This window comes from Bos grunniens, chromosome 3 (genome assembly GCF_055505025.1).
Source record: "Bos grunniens cultivar Pamir isolate PY7600 chromosome 3, Bosgru_T2T1.0, whole genome shotgun sequence".
NCBI lineage: Eukaryota > Metazoa > Chordata > Mammalia > Artiodactyla > Bovidae > Bos > Bos grunniens.
In genome coordinates, this window is record NC_141167.1 from 91,979,385 (window position 1) to 92,001,401 (window position 22,017).

Consider the following 22,017-nt stretch of genomic DNA (forward strand, 5'->3'; position numbering starts at 1 on the left):
AATTGGATTGTTTTTCTTTTGTTGTTGTTGTTGAGTTGTAAGTGTTCTTTATATACTCTGGGTATTAATGCCTGGTCAGATACATGATTTGCAGACATTTTCTCCCATTCAGTGGGGTTTCCTTTTCACCTTTTTGATAGTGTCATTTGCACAAAAGGTTTAAATTTTGATGAATTTTGTCTTTTTTGTTGCTGTTGCTTTGTACTTTTGGTATCATATCCAAGAAATCATTGCCAAGCCAATGTCATGAAGCTTTTCCCCTGTGTTTTCTTTGAATAGCTTTAGCTCTTGTAGTTAGGGTTGTGATCCATTTTGGGTTAATTTTTGTATGGTATGAAGTATGGGTCCAGTTTTATTCTTCTGCATGTGATTATTCAGTTTTTCTAGCACCATTTGCTGAAAAGACTGTCCTTTCTCCATTGAATGGTCTTGACACTCTTGTCAGAATCCTCTGACCATAAATATGAGGGTTTATTTATGGGCTGTCTATTCTGTTCCATTGTTCTAAATGTCTGTCTTTATGCCAGTACCATGCTTTTTTGACTACTTGTAGCTTTGTAATAAGTTTTGAAATCAGAAAGTGTGAGACCTCTGGTTTTATTTTCTTTCAGAATTGTTTTGGCTATTTGGAGTCTCCTGAAATGCTATATGAATTTTAGGATGGATTTTTCTGTTTCTGAAAAAAACTCCTTGGTGTTTGATAGGGATCACACTGAATCTGCAAATCATCTTGTATAGTACCGATATCTCAACAGTATTGTCTTCCAGTCCACCTTGTCTATTTTTATCTTTTCTTTTTATAGTTTTATAAAGCTATATCACAGTAATACTTGATGGTGGGCCTAAGGCAAGGGGAATAGCAGCTCAGGGATTCCTTTTTTATCATTAATTTTATACACAGTGGTCCTCTTCATGTTGCATTGTTGCTTTATTAGAGTCCATTAAATCCTTACCCTGTTGTCTTTTCAGAAAAATTCTCTGTAATCCTTTTGACTAGTGGAGCATTCTGGCTCCAGAGCCAGCCTTCCCCTGGCCCCGCTTTTAGTTCACATTGCTTCACCTTGCTGATAACATGCCAGAATACTATCAGTTGACATAAGTTTTTGCCACTGTGCTTTTTTTGTTGGCCATAGGTGTGGCTGGATGAAAATACTTTATTTCCTAACCTACTGTAAGTATAAATATAGATTAATTCCAAGAAAAGTTGCTGTCTTTGGGGCTTGGGTTTTAGACACAAAGGTTTGCCATACTTACAGCTCAATGCTTTTCCATTTTGAACAGGCCAGCTGGCCTTTATTTAGAGCTGAGATCACTTTATTATGTATGGAAGGACAAGGTCTAGATAAGGAAAGCATATTTTCAGTTTGAGTTCAGTTCAGCTCAGTCGTGTCTGACTCTTTGCGACCCCATAGACTGCAGCACGCCAGGCCTCCCTGTCCATCACCAACTTCAGAGTTTACTCAAACTCATGCCCATTGAGTCAGTGATGCCATCCAGCCATTTCATCCTCTGTCATCCCCTTCTCCTCCCACTTTCAGTCTTTCCCAGCATCAGGGTCTTTTCAAATGAGTCAGCTCTTTGCATCAGGTGGCCAAAGTATTGGCGTTTCAGCTTCAGCATCAGTCCTTCCAATGTATATTCAGGACTGATTTCCTTTAGGATGGACTGGTTGGATCTCCTTGCAGTCCAAGGGGCTCTCAAGAGTCTTCTCCAACATCACAGTTCAAAAGCATCAATTCTTTGGCGCTCAGCTTTCTTTATAGTCCAACTCTCACATCCATACATGACCACTGGAAACACCATAGCCTTGACTAGACGGACATTTGTTGGCAAAGTAATGTCTCTGCTTTTTAATATGCTGTCTAGGTTGGTCATAACTTTCCTTCCAAGGAGTAAGCTTCTTTTAATTTCATGGCTGCAGTCACCATTTGCAGTGATTTTGGAGCTCCCCAAAATAAAGTTTATCACTGTTTTCACTTTTTCTCCATCTATTTGCCATGAAGTGATGGGACCGGATGCCATTATCTTTGTTTTTTGAATGTTGAGCTTTAAGCCAACTTTTGCACTCTCCTCTTTCACTTTCATCAAGAGGCTCTTTAGTTTTTCTTCACTTTCTGCCATAAGGGTGGTGTCATCTGCATATCTGAGGTTATTGATGTTTTTTCTGGCAATATTGATTCCAGCTTGTGCTTCTTCCAGCCCAGCGTTTCTCAACGATGTACTCTGCATATAAGTTAAATAAGCAGGGTGATAATATACAGCCTTGACGTACTCCTTTTCTTATTTGGAACCAGTCTGTTGTTCCATGTCCAGTTCTAACTGTTGCTTCCTGACCTGCGTACAGGTTTTTCAAGAGGCAGGTCAGGTGGTCTGGTATTCCCATCTCTTTCAGAATTTCCCACAGTTTATTGCTATCCACATAGTCAAAGGCTTTGGCATAGTCAATAAAGCAGAAATAGATGTTTTTCTGGAACTCTTTTGCGTTTTTGATGATCCAGCGGATGTTGGCAATTTGATTTCTGGTTCCTCTGCCTTTTCTAAAACCAGCTTGAACATCTGAAAGTTCATGGTTCACATGTTGCTGCAGCCTGGCTTGGAGAATTTTGAGCATTACTTTACTAGCGTGTGAGATGAGTGCAATTGTGCAGTAGTTTGAGCATTCTTTGGCATTACCTTTCTTTGGGATTGGATTGAAAACTGACCTTTTCCAGTCCCATGGCCACTGCTGAGTTTTCTAAATTTGCTCTCATATTGAGTGCAGCACATTCACAGCATCATCTTTTAGGATTTGAAATAGCTCAGCTGGAATTCCTCCACTAGCTTTGTTCGTAGTGAGGCTTCCTAAGGCCCACTTCACATTCCAGGATGTCTGGCTCTAGGTGGGTGATCACATCATCGTGATTATCTGGTTCGTGAAGATTTTTTCTGTACAGCTATTCTGTGTATTCTTGCCACGTCTTCTTAATATCTTCTGCTTCTGTTAGGTCCATACCATTTCTGTCCTTTATTGAGCCCATCTTTACATGAAATGTTCCCTTGGTATCTCTAAATTCTTGAAGAGATCTCTAGTCTTTCCCATTTTATTGTTTTCCTCTATTTTTTTGCATTGATCACTGAGGAAGGCTTTCTTATCGCTCCTTGCTATTCTTTGGAACTCTGTATTCAAATGGGAATATCTTTCCTTTTCTCCTTTGCTTTTTGCTTCTCTTCTTTTCACAGCTATTTGTAAGGCCTCCTCAGACAACTATTTTGCTTTTTTGTATTTCTTTTTTTGGGGGATGGGTTGCTCCCTGTCTCCTATACAATGTCACGAAATTCCATCCATAGTTCATCAGGCACTCTGTCTATCAGATATAGTCTCTTAAATCTGTTTCTCACTTCCAGTGTATAATCGTTAGTTTATCCTAGACAGAAAGCAGTACAATTTCGTTTGACACTGAAACCACAGTTACACCTAAGCTACAGATGCAGGAAGTTCGATTTTATATAACATCTCTTATTTGGTTTGATGCCTCTCAGATGGGTGGGATGAAACAAGAGTGTTCATGAAAATGAGCAGAGAATGATTTGTGCTCTTAAGTTATCCCAACTTCAGCTTGCTCTGGGTTGTAGTGAAACAGAGCTTTATGATTTAAGTGGAATTTTTCAATTTATAGGAGTTTGAAGTTGGGAAATCAGAAGACGAAGATTGCTATTTCTACCACCTGGTTATAGCAGTTAGACCCTGTTTAGTATTTGTTCTTTAAGGTCAAAATGTATCTTCAAAGAAGAGAGTCACTATGTCCAAAGTACAATTAATGCCATTTTTCTACTCAAGGCTGCTAGTTTGTTTTTCTTTTTTCTGTGTGTAATCTTTTTTACTGCCTAGTTGTTAGAATGTCAGAGCTGATAAGAACCTAGAAGAGTGAGTAACTTATTATATAGATGAGGTAGAACCAGACTTTCAGTGTCTAGTTTATATTGAAGGGTTGAGAAATAATAGATGCCAAGGGGAGAGATGTTATCATAATGAGAATCTTAGAAAGAATTTTGATCTGAATTCAAAGTTTAAAACATTCTGTCTTTAGAGGTGAACCTGCTGTAAATGATTAAAAATATATATATATATATATATATATAGCTTCAGTCTTTTTGCTTCCTAGAGTTTACATAAGTCTAACATGTTGAGCCTCTAATGATAGTGAAAAGTCCTCAGTAGATTGAGCAGCCTTATTTTATTTTTACTGCTTTCATAGTTTTTCTTTTGATACTTACCATTTTGTATAGTAGAAGTGGCAGAGTTAACGGTTTTGAGTGAGCTTTAGCTCAAAATACTTAGCTGCTTTTGTTACCCTAGAAGCAGAGGAAGACCAAATGGAAAAACTGATTCCAGCCAATCTTCAGGGGTTTTTTGTTTTATGGCATTTGGGGGATGGGATTGGCATTTTTCTTAATTTCCCTGAAATTTTAAGCCTTTGAAGCCTAACAGTTATCACATGTTATGGCTATCTTTTTAAAAAAGTAAGTTATTGGGTAGCCTGGCCCCTCCCTATGACCTACCTCTCAGATTTTGAAATGTCTTCCTGGTATAGTGGGAATGGCAAAATCAATCTGCTGCTCTTCAATTGATGTTTAGGAATGTTCTAAGCCTAGTTTTTATTTTGGCACAAAGCCATTTGCATTCTCCCTGCCAGCTATTTTTGGCACTGTCATGAACTTAGAAATTAATGAGTCTGCTCAGTGAAAGTAAAAATTTTTTTCTTTTTCATTTTAGAAAGGCTTTTATGTTTCTAACCCTCTAGTTTATTAATGCTCTCAAATATGACACATGCTTGTATTTAATTGAACTCTGAAATTCCATCAGTAATGTGGGTCTCTAGCCACCTGCAGCAGGAATGTCACTTTTGAAAGTTGTTTTCTTTGGCTAAAAAAGACACAGTGCACATCAAATGGAACAAAACCTGATGGTATTAGTGGTTCTGCCCTTTCTGGTCCAATAGTGTAAGTCCCAGCAGGCCGGGATCTTACGCTATTGGAGCCCTCTAATTTACCCTGTTTTCTAGGGGCTGTTTAGAAAATTACTCTGGGAAAGTAATATTCTTATTAAAAGAAATATCTTTATACCCTCCCCACTCAATATTTGTCCCCTTCCCTCTTCCTCCGCATACACACAGTGCAACAATAAACACGTACTGCTTGAAAGGGAAAATTTGGGACACTTGCTAGGAGACAGCTATGAGATGGGTCCTGATGGAGAGATCTGCTTTTCCATTTAGCTCCTGTTAAATGAGGGATCTGGATCTGGAGTGTCCTTACAGATTCAAATTCTGGGACTTACTAGAAGGAAAGGAAATTATTTGGAGGTAATAAAGTGTTTTAAGAGCTCAGTTCTTGGACCCAGACTGACTGGTGGCCAGCCTTGAGCACCTTAACCTATCAGCGTCCAGTTTCTTTATCTTTAAAATAGAAATGATACTTTTAATGTAGAAGCAAGGCACCATTGATTATAAGATGAAATATTATTTATGTACTAATAAAGTAAAAACATTGCTATTAAACTAAAATATACTGTCATTTGCAAGAGTCTCAATTTCAGAGATGTTAAAATGTGAAAAATGTGCATCATGTAATTGAGGGCTCAACAGTGATAATACTTCCATAAGATTGTTGTAAACAGGATTAAGTAAACCCCATATTTATAAAGAACCTGGAGCAGCGCATGGTGCACACTTGGCCCTACATACGTGTCGTTTATTATTATTATCCCCCTTTTGAATCCATTTATCTCTTTGTCACAGTTTGGAAAACACCATGTATACCACAATGCCAAATAGATGTATATAGATGGGTATGTATTTGTTGTTATTGCTTAGTCTCCAAGTCATATCTGACTCTCTGTGACCCCAAGGACCGCAGCATGCCAGGCTTCCCTGTCATTCACTGTCTCCCGGAGTTTTCTCAAATTCATGTCCACTGAGTTGGTGATGATACCTAACCATCTCATCCTTTGCCTCCGTCTTCCCCTTTTGCCTTCAATATTTCCCGGCATCAGGGTCTTTTTCAGTGAGTTGGCTTTTCATGTCAGGGTATGTATTTAACTTTGCTTACTTAGAGATAGTAATAGTACAATTTACTCAACTTCAGAGCTAGACTGCTAGAATTCAAATTCTAGCTCTGCCATTTATTAATTATATGATTTGGGGTAAATTTCTTAATCTATTTGCATCTGTTTCCTTCTCTGCAAGTGGGACTTTGCCTTGGATGTATTCATATATATATATAAAGCTCTTAGTGTATGATATTACTGCAGTCTTCTCTTTAAGGTTCCCTGGGGTTGGGTTTCTCTGTGGAGTATTAATCAAAAAATATTTCTGAAAGCACACAGAGAGTTCAAAGTTTTTAAAAAATGATGATGTAATAATAATAGTCATTGTTTTATCTAACAGTTTCATAGTGCTTACTGTGTGCTAGACACTGATCAAGAGCTTTAATATTTGAGCAACAACATCGTCATCATTATCATCTTTTTTTTTTTACTTATTTAAACCTTGCCACAGCCCTGTGTAGTAGGTACTCATCTCCATTTTATGAATGAGGAACATGAGATACAGAGAAATTAATTGCCTGCAGCTTTTAAATAATGGAACTAGGGTATGAACCACTATTATTTCTATAGAAGGCATATCTGTCACAAAGAGGTATTTATTGGTCAGGACACTTCATTGATTTTTCTGTAATTAAAAAGGTGCTAAGGATAAAAAGTGCTAAATTTTCAAAATTCAGAAAGCTTTCAAAACTAAATCTTCTTCTAAGTTTGGTGTAAGCTATTATTAGCAAGACCTGACTTGAATCAATGTAAGGCTGTTAAAGGTATTTGTCTGGCTTAGTGTGATTGCTCATATGTTTTGTTGCAGAAATATTAATGTATTTGATTATGTGATGCTTCCTGAACTCTATAGGGATTATTATGCAGTTTGTAGTTTATACACGGGTAGTACCTTTCTGAAATTCAAGAAACATATCTAGGGCTAAGAGTTTCAAATTACAGATTTTATACCCAAGATTGTATTTAGTTCATTAAATCAGTATACCTTTACTGATACTAGAATAGTAGCAACACAATTTCCCCAAATAGTGTATATCTTTTTTAATCTGCTATTTTTGTTTTTGCTAGAGCCCCTGAAATTATTCTTGGCTTACCATTTTGTGAAGCTATTGATATGTGGTCATTGGGCTGTGTGATAGCAGAGCTGTTCCTGGGATGGCCTCTTTATCCTGGTGCTTCAGAATATGATCAGGTAAGAGTGTTTATTTGGATAGCAATAGGAAGCAAGTAGTTAACTGGTGAAAGATGCTAGAGGAATAGAACTTACTAGTGAAGTATTTAGATTGCAGGGAAAGAATAATCCAATTAGAAATAATGAAATTTTAAAGAATGAAATTTTGTCTACCTGCTTTTTAGTCTGGAAGTTATATTTGCAATTCTGTACTTTTAAGAAGGATTTTATTCGTATTACTTTAGATTGCTACTTTTCCAGACCTGTAGTGAGATTTAACTTTAGTTAGCTAATGTGTCTTGTGAGTTAAGATACAAAAGTAGTGTAAGGATGTGAGGTTGGAATTCTAAGAGCGAACTTTGGCTCATTCAGTGCTGTTATTTCCTTTTACATGTGACACACACTAAAGTAATTACTCTCTGCATCTGAAACACACTGGACCCCGGAAGCTGCAGTGTGTGTTAGGTCTCTGTAACATAGGATTTAGGAGGGAAGTCGTTAAGAGTTGAAAGTTACTGTAATAAATGATCTGTGTTTCAGAATAGACAAGCTTTAGAAGATATGCTGCAGCTTCCTAAGAAACTGGTCCTAAAGGGAGAAGTTTTGCCATGGAATAAAATTGTGAATTCTCATTTCTTGTTCTTTCAAAAAGCCAGTTCTAACTACTATGCTGTGAGCTCTTTGAGGGCAGAGATTGCTTGATTCTATCAGTGTATCCTCAGCTGTTAACATTGTATCTGGGACACAGTAGATACACGAGGTTTTGTTTTGTTGTTTTCTGGATTTTTTTTTTTTTTTTTTTAAGAAATGAATGGTTATTTTGAATTTCTAATAGGAAAAAGAGTAAAATAGTGTTTTCCCTTATTCAACCTAGATCCATTTTAGAGTAGATGTAGCATTTACCAATTTCTAAAAATTTGGCCCTCTGGACTTGTCTCTGTTGCTGTTTGTTTTTTTCCATCACTGAGTCCTGTCCGACACTTTGCAGCCCCGTGGACTGTCGCCCGCCAGTTTCCTCTGTCCTCCACTGTCCCCTCCACTGTTTGCTCAGAGGCACGTCCATTGAGTCGGTGATGCTGTCTAACCATCTTATCCTCTGCCGCCTCCTTCTCTTTTGGCCTTCAGTCTTTCCTGTTATCAGAGTCTGACATAAACAATGAGTTGCTCATTTGATAAGTAACCAGTTGAGTTTTGTAATTTTTAATTTTTCAGTCTTTCATCCACCTTATAGCCAGGAGCCATCTTCCTTATTTTAACAACCACAAATAAGTGTGAGGGAGATTAAATGATGGAAAACCACCGTTAGTTGAACCAATTCAGTAATTCTCTCCTTTAGGTTTTAAACTCTTTAGAGAATCTGGTGTGAATCTTCTCAGGAAAATATGTGCACAGTGTCTTATATACAAAGTTAGGGAATTCATGGACCCCCTGATTAAGAAACCTTGCTCCAAGCAATTATAGCCTCCAAAGTGCCATTCCTAGGCCAGCTGTTTTGTGGCATCTCTTCAAACTTAGTAAACAGATTATATTGTAATGTTCCTAGGAAGTGGAACCAAGTAAAATTAGATTTAGAAGCTAAGGTACAGTGGGGGCTTATCATGTAAAGAAATGATCTGGTGGTTTTGAGAATTTTTGCCTGGTGTATAGATTGAAACTATGGGTAGTAGGAGAAAGTTGTTTTTCCCATGCTGAATAATGGATAAATCGGATGTTGTTGTTGTAGAGCAGGATTGGGGATAGTTTATCTTGAGGTATCTTTGCTTATACAAAGATTCATGAGGCAGGATCTTTATTCCTACAGCTGAGGTTTTTTTAAACAACTTTATTGGGATATAATTCACATACCATATAATTGAGCCATTTAAAGTGTACAGCTCAGTGGTTTTCAGTGTGTTCACAGGGTTGTGAACCATCACCACAATCAGTTTGGAACATTTTCAGGACTGTAAAATGAAACCCAGTACTTATTAGCAGTCAGTACCCATTGTCTGCTAACTGCCCCACCACTACCACCTAGGGACTCCTTTCAGTCTCTTTAGAGTTGCCCCTTCTAGTATATTTTATTCATTATATACAATATGTGGTCTTTTGTGATGGGCTTCTTTTACTTAGCATGATGTTTTTCATTCATGCTGTTGCATGTATCAGAACTTGATTTTATGGCTGGTTAGTGTTTCATTGTGTGTGTGTATATGTGTCTGTGTATAAATGTATTAATATATATATACCACATTTTTAATGTGTTCATCTGTTGATGGACACTTGGGTTGTTACCACCTTTTGGCTGTCATGAATAATGGTGCTATGTATCAGTTCAGTTCAGTTGCTCAGTTGTGTCGGATTCTTTGTGACACCATGGACCCTATGCCAGGCTTCCCTGTCTATCATCAACTCCCAGAGCTTGCTCAAACTCATGTCCATCAAGTTGGTGATGCCATCCAACCAACCATCTTATCCTCTGTCATCCCCTTCTCTTCCTGCCTTAAACAAATGTTTAAGTCCCTGTTTTCAATTCCTTTGGGTATTAAAGGGGTTCCCTGGTGGCTCAGCAATAAAGAATCTGTCTGTAATGCAGAAGACCCAGGTTCAATCCCTGGAGAAGGGAATGGCAACACACTCCAGTACTCTTGCCTGAAGAATTCCATGGACAGAGGAGCCTGGTGGGCTGCAGTCCATGGGGTTGCAAAGAGTTGGACACAACTGAGTGACTAACACTTTGACTTTTTCTGGGTGTAAAGCTAAAAGTATTGGGTTGGCTAACAAGTTCATTCAAGTTTTTCTGTAACATCTTACAGAACTTTTTGGCCAACCCAATAGAATTGCTGGGTCATATGGTAATTCTGTGTTTAAGTTTTTGAGGAGCCAACAAACTTCTTTCCATAGTGGTTACACCATTTTACATTCCTACCAGCAATGTTCCAGTTTCCCCATCCTTCATCATTGTCAAGGCTGGTTATTTTCTTTCTTTTTTTAAAAAAATAATAGCCATTCTTATGGATATGTTGTGATATCTCTTTGGGGTTTTGATTTGTATTTCTCTAAATGATTAGTGGTGATGAGCATTGTTTTATGTGCTTATTGGGCATCTGTATATCTTCTTTGGAGAAGCCTGTTCAAATCCACTGCCCATTTTTGGATTTTTGTTGTTATTGAGCTACAGGAGTTCTTTCTGTATTCTTATTATTAATCCCTTATCAAATAAATGATTTCTAAATACTCTACTATTCCATGTGGTTGTCTTTTTACTCAGTTGATAGTGTTTACCCAAAAGTTTTAAATTTTGATGTAGTTTTCCTTTTATTGCTTATACTTGTGGTATCATATCTAATAAATCATTGGCAAATCAAATTAAGCTTTTTTCCTATGTTTTCTTCAAATAGTTTTATGGTTTTAGCTCGTACATTTAGGTTTTCGAGTCATTTCAAGTTTTGAATATTGGGTGAGGAAAGTATCCAGTTTCAGTTTTTTGCATGTGGGTTTTCTGTTATCTCAATACTGTTTTCTTTCTTTTTTTTTTTTTTTTTTTAATACTGTTTTCTAAAAGGTGTCTTTCCCCAAGAATTGTCTGGGCATTCTTGTCAAAAATCAGTTGACCATAAATAAATGTAATGATTTATTTCTGAATTGTTGGTTCTTTTCCACTGAGCTATATCCTGTATCTGTCCTTATGCCAGTACCATACCATTTTGATTACTATAGTTTGGTAGTCAGCTTTCTTTTTTTTTTAAATTGAAGTATAGTTGATTTACAATGTTGTGTTAGTTTCAAGTGTACAGCAGAGTAATTCCTGTGTGTGTGTGTACTTTTTTTTCCACACTCTTTTCTATTATAGGTTATTACAAGATAATAGATATAGTTCCCTGTACGGGATATCTGTTAATCCCAAACTCCTACTTCATCCCTCTCATCCCTTTTTCCCCTTTGGTAACCATAAGTTTGTTTTCTATGTCATTGAGTCTATTTCTGCTTTGTAAATAAGCTCATATGTGTCATATTTTAGATTCCGCATGTAAGTGACATCATTTGTATTTGTCTTTCTCTGTCTTGTGGCAGTCAGTTTTTAAAACAGTAATTGTGAGTCCTCAGGTGGTGGTGATTTAGTCGCTAAGTGGTGTCCAACTCTTGAGATCCCGTAGTCTGTAGCCTGCCAGGCTCCTCTGTCCATGGGATTTTCCAGGCAAGAATACTGGAGTGGGTTGCCATTTCCTTTTCCAGGGGATCTTCACAACCCAGGAATTGAACCCGGCTATCCTACATTGCAGGCAGATTCTTTACTGACTGAGCTATGAGTGAATCCTCTAACTATTCTTTTTAAGATTGGTCTGGCTATTCAGGGTCCCTTGAAATTCAATATGAATTTTAGAGTGGGTTTTTCTGTTTTGTCCCAAGAAAGTTATTTATTTATTTTTTTTAGGGATCGCTTGAATCGGAAGATGACTTTTGGAAGTATCACCATCTTAACAATACTGGCTTCTGATCCGTAAACATGATCAGGTTTATTTAGGTTTTCTTTAGCAGTGTTCTGTAATTTTCAGAGTTCAAGTTTTTTTACTTCTTTTGTTAAATTTATTTCTAAGTATTCTTTTTTTGATGCTATAGTGAATAGAATTATTAATTTTATTTTCAGTTGTTCAGTGGTTGTGTATAGAAATGCAGTGAATTTTGTACTCTTGTATTCTGCACCCTTCTTGAACTCTTTTTCTAATGACTCTAATTCTGATAGTTTTTGTGATGAATTCCTTACAATTTTCTAACTAGAAGATCGTGTCATCTACAAATAAATTTTCCATTTTCCTTTCCAATCTGGATTCCTTTCTTCCCCTTGCCTGGCTGCTTTGCACTGAACCACACTAGTACAGTGTTGAATAGAAATAGCAAGAGTCGGTTTTCTTGTCTTGTTCCTGATTTTAAGGGGAAAGCAGTCTTTCATTGTTAAGTATGATATCAGCTGTGGCATTTTTGGAAATGCTAAAGTTGAGATTTTACAGCAAATGCTTGTGAGTCTTAAAGTCAAATGTGTGTACCCTTTCCAGATATTAGTTAATAGCATCAACTTTGTTGGAAACATTTCAGTTGTTTAAAATAACAAATGACAGTAACACTTTCTGTTTACATAAAGGTGGGGCTCTTGTTGCTTTATTTTAAGCTATGTGAAAAGCAGTATCTGTATGATAGTTCCCATTCTACTTTAACAGGTATTAAAATTTTTTAACTTTGTAAGTGCATCATTGTAGAAAAATTAGAAAAGATGCAGTGAGCCAAGAGACAAAAATTTCATGCTTTAGTAGTTCTACCCCTCCAAGGTAACCTGTTACATTTTGGTATATTTTATATTTATTTACACATTTAATTGTTAATTTTCTTTATACATTTATTGAGTACCTACTTTGTATCACAGGTGCTCTGATTACGTGGGGCACAGCACTGAATAAAACATTATCCTTGCCCTCGTGGAGCCTATATACTGGTGATGGGAAATAGACGTTGATAATTATACAAATAATTAAATAGGACAGTTGAGATAAATTCTATGAAGGAAAGCGTAGTTTCGCAGTGTATGTGTGCATGTGCACACACATGCGTCGCCTGACCATCTGTGTCCTAATGCCTCTTGAGTATAGTCAGGTTTTTCCTACTGCTATTACCCTGGTCCAGTCTGTCTCCATCGCGTACATGGGCTACTAGACAACCTCCCTTTATCTCCTCTGGCCTCCCTCCAGTCTTTTGTCCAGAGTGATTTTTTTCAGAACACCAATTTGATGATCCCACTCCTCTGCTCTTTTAGTGGTTTCCTGTCACTTAGAATAAAGGACTAAATTCTTAATATGGCCTCTGAGCCCCTCCGTGGGTTGTTCCTCCCCTTCTTCTTTCCCTTTCTGGATTTGCTCTCACACCACTTCTTGCTTTTCTTGCTCTAGACCCACTGGCATTATTTCAGCACTGGTTAAGAGTGTTTCCTTCTAGCACAGGCCCTCATGCATACTGTTCTCTTAGTTAGGAAAGCTTCTCCACCACTCATTTATTTCATTTAGTCAGTCCCTGCTCATTTATTAGCTGAAGTGTCACTTCCTCAAGGACCTTATCCTCACCAAGCCTCCATCTTGGGCTCCTCCTTTTGTAGAAGCCTATTTATTTTCTTCAAGATACCTGTTCAGTTTGAATTATACATCAGTGTCTGTTTCCTTCACTTGACTGCAGGGTCTATGAGGGCAGAAGCCATGTTTATTTTGAAAATCATTGTCTGGCTCAGTAAGTACTTACTGAAAGAATGAATGAGGGAATATGCACTGCATATAGTTATGTTTCAAATATAAACGGATATAGAGGAACATACACACTGTGTTTATCAAATCTAAGACACCATTGGTTGAGAGACGCACTACTTTGCTGTACCTCTAAGAGAGAATGCTTTCAATTAAACCATGATTTATCATGGCTATCAGTTGTTAACACATATCCTAATTGCAAAGATGTTAATGTGAAAAAACATGCCTCTTAGAATCAGGGAAGTGTAATTTAAGTGAGGTTATATTTAATTTGTAATCTGCTTTTTCATTTAGGATGTTATGAAATATCTTTCTTACAATGTCAATAAATATACTTCTGTCATTCAAAATGTCTGCATGGTATTTAATTGTACAGATTTTACCCTGGATGTTACATAATATTTCACCCTTTGTGTATGCAAAAGAAGTTCACATTTAAAGTGTTCCTATTCACAATTAAAAATTTTTTTTTTCTATTTTGCTAATGCTTTATTTCGGCTTCCAGTTAGGTATGTCCCACAGACTCAGGGTAATATCCTCCTGTCTAAAATTGTCTTGTGATAGCTAGCAGGCCAGGTTTGCCCTGTAGATTGACCTCTGCTTTATACTCTTAAAAAATTGTTGAGGACCCCCAAACAGCTCCGTTTATATAGCTTATGTCTATAAATATACATTGCATTAATAATTAAAACTGAAGTTTTTGGGGAGGAGAGATGAGAAGAAGTAAGATATCCTTGCTTACAAGTTTCTAATTTTATCATTAAATATAGCCATTCTCATATGGAGTATGTGTGCTCAGTCACTCAGTTGTCTCTTTTCTGCCCTATGGACTGTATCCCACCAGGCTCCTGTGTCCTTGAGATTCTCCAGGGAAGAAGAATGGAGTGGGTTGCCATTTTCATACTTCAGGGAATCTTCTTGACCCAGGATTGAACCCTTGTTTCTTGTGTCTCCGGTATTGGCAGATGGATTCTTTACCTGTAGCACCAAACGGGAAGCTCTTGGAGGTGTTCTGTTCAGTTCAGTTCAGTCACTCAGTTGTGTCCAACTCTTTGCAACCCCATGAACTGCAGCACGCCGGGCCTCCCTGTCCATCACCAACTACCAGAGTCCACCCAAACCCGTGTCCATTGAGTTGGTGATGCCATCCAACCATCTCATCCTCTGTCTTCTCCTGCCCTCAATCTTTCCCAGCATCAGGGTCTTTTCCAATGAGTCAGCTCTTCGCCTCAGGTGGCCAAAGTATTGGAGTTTCAGCTTCAACATCAGTCCTTCCAATGAACACCCAGGACTGATCTCCTTTAGGATGGACTGGTAGGAACTCCTCGCAGTCCACGGGACTCTCAAGAGTCTTCTCCAACACCACAGTTCAAAAGCATCAATTCTTCTGTGCTCAGCTTTCTTTATAGTCCAACTCTCACATCCATACATGACTACTGGAAAAACCATAGCCTTGACTAGATCGATCTTTGTTGGCAAAGTAATGTCTCTGCTTTTTAATGTGCTGTCTAGGTTGGTCATAACTTTCCTTCCAAGAAGTAAGCATCTTAATTTCATGGCTGCAGTCACAATCTGCAGTGATTTTGGAGCCCAGAAAAATAAAGTCTGCCGCTGTTTCCACTGTTTCTCCATCTATTTGCCATGAAGTGATGGGACTGGATGCCATCTTAGTTTTCTGAATATTGAGCTTTAAGCCAACTTTTTCACTCTCCTCTTTGACTTTCATCAAGAGGCTCTTTAGTTCTTCTTCACTTTCTGCCGTAAGGGTGGTGTCATCTGCATATCTGAGGGGTGGGGGGAATGTAAAAAAAAAAAACCTATTATTTTCCTTTCAATTGGTTAAGTGAAAGTCACTCAGTCATGTCCGACTCTTTGTAACCCCATGGACTATATATAGTTTGTGGAGTTCTCCAGGTCAGAATACTGGAGTGGGTAGCCTTTCCCTTCTCCAGGGGATCCTCCCAACTTAGGGATCGAACCCAGATCTCCCACATTGCAGGTAGATTCTTTACCAGCTGAGCCGCATGGGAAAGGAGCAAATTGCCTTGTGGGATAGAGAGAATTGTGAAAGTAAAGACAGGTGTGGACAATAAAACTGGGAAACTTTTAAAGCACAAGAATATACAAGCACATGTCTCATTAGCCATTGGAGCAATGACATCATCACACATCACTTCTGGAACTCTCTACTGTATACCCGTGAGAAAGAAATGAAAAAGACAAATAACTTCTTAGTACTATTATGAAAATAGTTTCTATTTCATAGACTCCTAAATAGATATTGGGGACCCCTCAGTGTTCCCCAGACCACACTTTGAGAACTGCTAGCCTAGTTCAAAGTAGTTGTTCAATAAATAGTGAATGAATGAGCATAGTACCTGCCCTTTATTGATGTGGGAATAGAGAAACTGAATTAAGTGCTTAATTTTGTGGTATGAGAGAGAAACTCTGTGGCGGTGTAGGGACATTTGACTAGGGACTGTTGACTGGAGCTAGAGTTAGAGCTAGAGGTAGCTAAGGAAGAAAGAGGCTTATAGAAATTTTTTCCTGATCTTTTGAATCTGATAATGTATCAACAAACATAGCCTTGGTAATCCATGAAATAGTTTGTTGAAAACTTTCTGTTCTGTCCTAGAAATATCTTTTTTTGAGCTCTGTATCAGAAGTCTACAGGAAACCAAAAAGGGTCACACAGAAAATTTTCAAAACTGAGTTTTCCTTGTAAATAACAGGTGTAGTGGCAAGAAAGTTACTGAATAAATACTTGGGAATAATACATGTATTTACAGATAAATTTCCTTTGTATTGATCAAATAGTTAATTTCTTTGTGATACCTTTTTTTTTTTTTGACTAGAGCTAATAATATTTTAGTGTGAAAGTTTTTAATAATTTCCCTTTTCACTCCAAATCAATGTTTTGATGATTTTGACATTTCAGATTCGTTACATCTCACAAACACAAGGCCTGCCAGCTGAATATCTTCTCAGTGCCGGGACAAAAACTACTAGGTTTTTCAACAGAGATCCTAATCTGGGGTACCCGCTATGGAGACTTAAGGTCTGACTTTTATTGTTCTATACTACTCATTCCTGTACTCCTTAATCTCAATTTGAATTCAAAGTTTAGTTATTAAATTGAGGTGAAGGAGGGTGGGCAGTGAGAATGTATATTTGCAGGAGGAAATACTTCGAGAAATTATTTCATTGTATCCATATGCCTTATCCTCAGTTTAAAAAAAAAAAAAAACATTAAATTCCAGTACAGTTGGCTGAGATTATTTTATATATTTGAATCAGCAGCTAAGAAGAGGGCATGGAGAGTAGTGCTTACTTATCATTGAGTGATAGGAAGAACTAGAGTAATTTAGTAGTGGGGTTTTTTTTTTTGTGAATTCTCAATAAATATGATACAACAGCATAATTTTATAACTGCCCATATTAAGACCTTACCTATTTTCTTGAAAACATTGAAATGTGAGTAATTTAATTAATCCAGTAGTACTCTGTGTCTCTGAATCTTTTAAATAGTTAGCATTTGAAATATTGTTTCATTTGAAAGTAGTGTTTAGAAAAAAATGGCTGTGTCTGTTCTTAACCGACATTCTTCAGGAACTGTGCTACATCATTGGTTGCACATTTATTTTATCACTGTTGAAAGCAAGGCCAGGTATCAAGGTCCCATCTCTACTGGAAGACTTCCTGGTTGTAAATTACTTTCATGTTTGTGACCTCTGGTTGGGAAGATGATGATACTTGTTTCTTTGTAATCTGGCTTTAATTTAGAATAAAGTGTGGAAATATCATACGGATGGAATTTTTTTAAAACTGTATTTTGTAGACACCTGAAGAACATGAATTGGAAACTGGGATCAAGTCAAAAGAAGCTCGAAAGTACATTTTTAATTGTTTAGATGATATGGCTCAGGTGAGTATGGAATGTTTCAGAAAGTCAGACATTTGTGTATCTCCTTAATCAGAGATACACTTCCGTTAGTTATATTAAAGATAGATTCAGTTTATCATCATCTAGTGGGTTCTTTTTTCATTTTTAACATAAACACATTAATATTCTGCCATATATTAAAAGAATGATTGAATCCTAGCAAAGGATATTTTTAGAATTATTTCTCCTTTGCTTTTGCTTAACTAGTCTTGATTCATGTCAGTATTTTGAAATATTATTTATGAAGGTTTCTTTCTTGTCCATTTTCTCTACTGAATAAATAGCTCCTGCATAAAAACTGCATTTATTTAGGGCTTTTATTCCAAACTCTGTTTAATCACATACTGTCTCATTTTATCTTTTCAGCAATAGAAACTTGTATTTAAGTAATAACAGTCATTTTTGTTTAATCTCTTTTATACAGATTTTGAATGAAAAGAGCTTATTCATCTTTGTTCTACCAATGAACTGTACCAAATTGAATGTTTTAGTATAAGAGCTTCCATTGTGAAAAAATTTCATCAGGTGTTTCTCTTAAGGTCTATCTATCTATATACATATATTTGTATTTATATATAAAGCATACATTGGTAAAGAATCTGCCTGCCATGCAGGAAACCAGGGTTTGATTCCCAGAAGTTCCTCTGGAGAAGGGAATGGCAATCCACTCCAGTATTCTTGCCTGGAGAATTCCATGGACAGAGAAGCCTGGTGGGCTACAGTCCGTGGGGTCGGAAAGAGTCAGACACGACTGAGCAACTCTCACACACACACACACACACACACACACACACACACACATACACACACACACACAAAGCATACATATTAATATTATATATGTATAAATATATATACACAACACAGATGTTAAATGTCAGCGTTAAAGGTTAAGTGATGAACTGTAGTATTTCTAAATTTTCCTTGGAAGGTGAACATGTCTACAGACTTAGAGGGAACAGATATGTTGGCAGAGAAGGCGGATCGAAGAGAATACATTGATCTGTTAAAAAAAATGCTAACAATTGATGCAGATAAGAGAATTACTCCTCTGAAAACTCTTAACCACCAGTTTGTGACAATGACTCACCTTCTGGATTTTCCACATAGCAATCAGTGAGTATAGTGTGGTCTGGGCATTTTGTCATGATGTAGTTCTCTGTTGATTTACACTCAACAGGTTCTCTGTTTATCTTACAGCTAAATGGAAGTATCACATGAGCAGTGGCTTTGGTACTTGCATATTTGGCTCAGTGATGGTTTTTCTTCTCATTGAAAAGTCATGAGATTAAAAATTAGATGTGTGTTTTTCCTCTTTATGGTTATAAAAATGCTTGATTCATTTTCTCTGAAAGATCCTTGGTTCATTTTCTCTGAAAGTACTCAGGAGGGAAAAACATTGATCGTATTTATCTTGAGTTATTTGCTGCCTTCTTAAATCAGAGATTTTATTTCATTGACTTTTTAATCTCTTTTTCAGTGTTAAGTCTTGTTTCCAGAACATGGAGATCTGCAAACGGAGGGTCCACATGTATGATACAGTGAGTCAGATCAAGAGTCCCTTCACCACACATGTTGCCCCAAATACAAGCACAAATCTAACTATGAGCTTCAGCAACCAACTCAATACAGTGCACAATCAGGTATTCAGTAAATGATTTTGGAAACTCAGAACCTAAGTGGGATAAAACCTAGTAAGAGTACAGGGTGAGGTAAAGAAACCACTCTTTGCTTTGATGGTTGCTTCATAAGAAGTTTCAGACTGATAGTACCTACTGGTCATGTGCTAACAGTCTTAGCATAGTCAAATAAGTGGAACCTGGCTTCTTTAGTTATTATTGCTGTTCATGTACTGACTTCAGCCAAATGACTCTCTCTTTGTTAGATAGTTCTCATTACATGTATAAAAAGATGTTTTCAGTAATTTTTTTTTTTTTAATGCTGTATATTAGGTCCTCAGAATTTACTTATCTGATAAACTGGAATCTTGTCCTGCCCACCAACCACTGATTTCTTTGTTTCTGTGAATTCCATTAATTAAGAGTGGTTTTGCATTTGTTTGCCAAACAGTGATATTTACATTTAAGTTTGTTTCTAAAGACATTAAGTTTCCTAATTTCTTAGCTAGTTCTACCTTTTAAATGGAAGAGCACATGAAATTCTGTGGGATCTCATATCCAGTAGCTTTTTACAAAGAAGGAAAAGGTAGGGGTTTATTTATATAGCTTCAACTAGAGCAGAACTGTTTTTTATTCTTGGTTTTTTTATTTTCCAACTTTATAATTGACCTTAAGTTTAGAGATAGGAAGAATTTCTTAAGCAGAGAGTTATTTCAAAGACAGTTAGCATTACATTTTAAAACTTTGTTCCTAATTTTCTGGATAGATTCTGTGTATGTGAAAATGTTTATACTGGTTGTAATCCTTTTATTTTTAGGCCAGTGTTCTAGCTTCCAGTTCTACTGCAGCAGCTGCTACTCTTTCTCTGGCTAATTCCGACGTCTCCCTGCTAAACTACCAGTCAGCTTTGTACCCATCATCTGCAGCACCCGTTCCTGGTGTCGCCCAGCAAGGTGTTTCCTTGCAGCCTGGAACTACCCAGATTTGCACTCAGACAGATCCATTCCAGCAAACATTTATAGTATGTCCACCTGCTTTTCAAAGTAAGTGGGGAAACTCTTGTATTATCTATATCAGACCTACCTGCTTTAGGCAGCTCCTCATTAGGTATCTCTTTGCTTAGTTTTGATCTTTGATAGATTTAAACTCAGTCTCTGATACGAAGATAACTGAAGAAGGCTGACCTTTTTTACACTGGTTACTTGTCTAATTATGATACTCTCTGACACGTAGGAGTTCAATTACTGTTTACTTATTTGAATTGCATAGAAGGCAATGGCACCCCACTCCAGTACTCTTGCCTGGAAAATCCCATGGACAGAGGAGCCTAGTAGGCTGCAGTCCATGGGGTCGCTAAGAGTCGGACACGACTGAGTGACTTCACTTTCACTTTTCACTTTCATGCATTGGAGAAGGAAATGGCAACCCACTCCAGTGTTCTTGCCTGGAGAATCCCAGGGACAGTGGAGCCTGGTGGGCTGTTGTCTATGGGGTCACACAGAGTCGGACACGACTGAAGTGACTTAGCATAGCATAGCATATTTGAATTGCCCAATACTAGTTTTCTTGTACATTGAGACCTTGTACCAATGTCCTGTATCTGGCATAAACATGTATTTCTCAATGTGCAGAGTATATACATCTTGAAAAAAGTTGTTTGAAACAGAACTGCTGTATACTGAATCATATTTCCTCTATCATTCCATTATAAAATAAAATTAGTATTCCAAATGAAAAAGTAATTTCATTCAAAAATGTAAAACTCATGTTTAAAAATATAGGCATCTCTTAAGTTATATTCAGAAATAAAGATCATTATTGAACTGAAAAATTCTACAAGCTGAGGTATTTGTGTGAGGAAGGCATTATTAAGATTATCTGCTTCAGCTTATAAATTATGTTGTTCCTACAAACGCCTATCAACAGGAACAGAGTAGCTGAAGAAGGGAGCTCTCACTGATGTGTTACAATAAGATTTTGATTTTCACATTTCCATCCTTGCTCATTTTCTCATTGTTGTTCAGTGTTCATTGATCTCATGAACCATTTAAAAAATAATTTAAAAAGTTAAATTATTTTAAGGATATATTCTGACAACATCTTGACTTTCCCATTAGAAAGTCAGTGTCAGTGTCCTCTGGGAATAAACCTGGATTCAGGCTACTCATAGAAATTCACATAGAAGCAGTTAGCATTTTTATCTTTTTACTTCAGTTACTTATTGACTGTGACTCTCTTGTTTGTTTGGTTTCTGACAGAGTTGGAGCAAGCAGAAGGCAAAGAGGGGCTAGGGGAGACTGAGAGATTACCGGGAGGACAGGAGAGCGATAGCGATGTAAACCAGGGAGAAACCACAGGGAGAGCGGAGGAGCAGATTCAAAATCCGTAAATGCAAATTTAGCCTAATTTACCTAATTATTTTTTGCGTGTGCTTCATAGTAAATTCTGTACTTTGGGTTATCATACGTTGAGTGATTCTTCTACTTAGCAAATAGCCATCTCCTTCCCCATCACCTTTTCCAAAGTGAGTTTCATTGTAACAATTTTCAGATGTGGGACTCTGAAGTTTTCTGCTGCTTCTCAGATGATTTAAGAGATGAGGCAGAAGAACTTCTAGTTCTTTTAACAAAGAAAAATGTAAACAGAAGAGGTAGAAGGGAAAAGTGGTTTAACTGGTTTTGGTATAATTAGGTAAGTATAGCTTTAGAAAATTTTTTCGTATATCAGATCAGATCAGTAGCTCAGTCGTGTCCGACTCTTTGCAACCCCATGAATCGCAGCACGCCAGGCCTCCCTGTCCATCACCAACTCCCGGAGTTCACTGAGACTCAACGTCCATTGAGTCGGTGATGCCATCCAGCCATCTCATCCTCTGTCGTCCCCTTCTCCTCTTGCCCCCAATCCCTCCCAGCATCAGAGTCTTTTCTAATGAG

General features: G+C 37.3%; 1 protein-coding gene across 19 annotated transcripts in view; it reads left to right on the forward strand.

The window, feature by feature from the left end:
- HIPK1 (homeodomain interacting protein kinase 1) overlaps positions 1-22,017 on the forward strand; it is a 54,572-nt gene that overhangs the window by 14,735 nt on the left and 17,820 nt on the right. For 11 of the 19 annotated variants that reach the window (XM_086391946.1, XM_086391934.1, XM_086391947.1 and 8 more), the window contains 6 exons: positions 7,154-7,277; positions 16,461-16,580; positions 17,361-17,447; positions 18,397-18,581; positions 18,946-19,108; positions 19,902-20,127. In XM_086391946.1, the coding sequence (XP_086248072.1) occupies positions 7,154-7,277; positions 16,461-16,580; positions 17,361-17,447; positions 18,397-18,581; positions 18,946-19,108; positions 19,902-20,127 (905 nt within the window). The remainder of the gene's footprint in view (positions 1-7,153; positions 7,278-16,460; positions 16,581-17,360; positions 17,448-18,396; positions 18,582-18,945; positions 19,109-19,901; positions 20,128-22,017) is intronic. The other 8 variants (XM_086391949.1, XM_086391940.1, XM_086391941.1 and 5 more) reach the window with 3 other exon arrangements.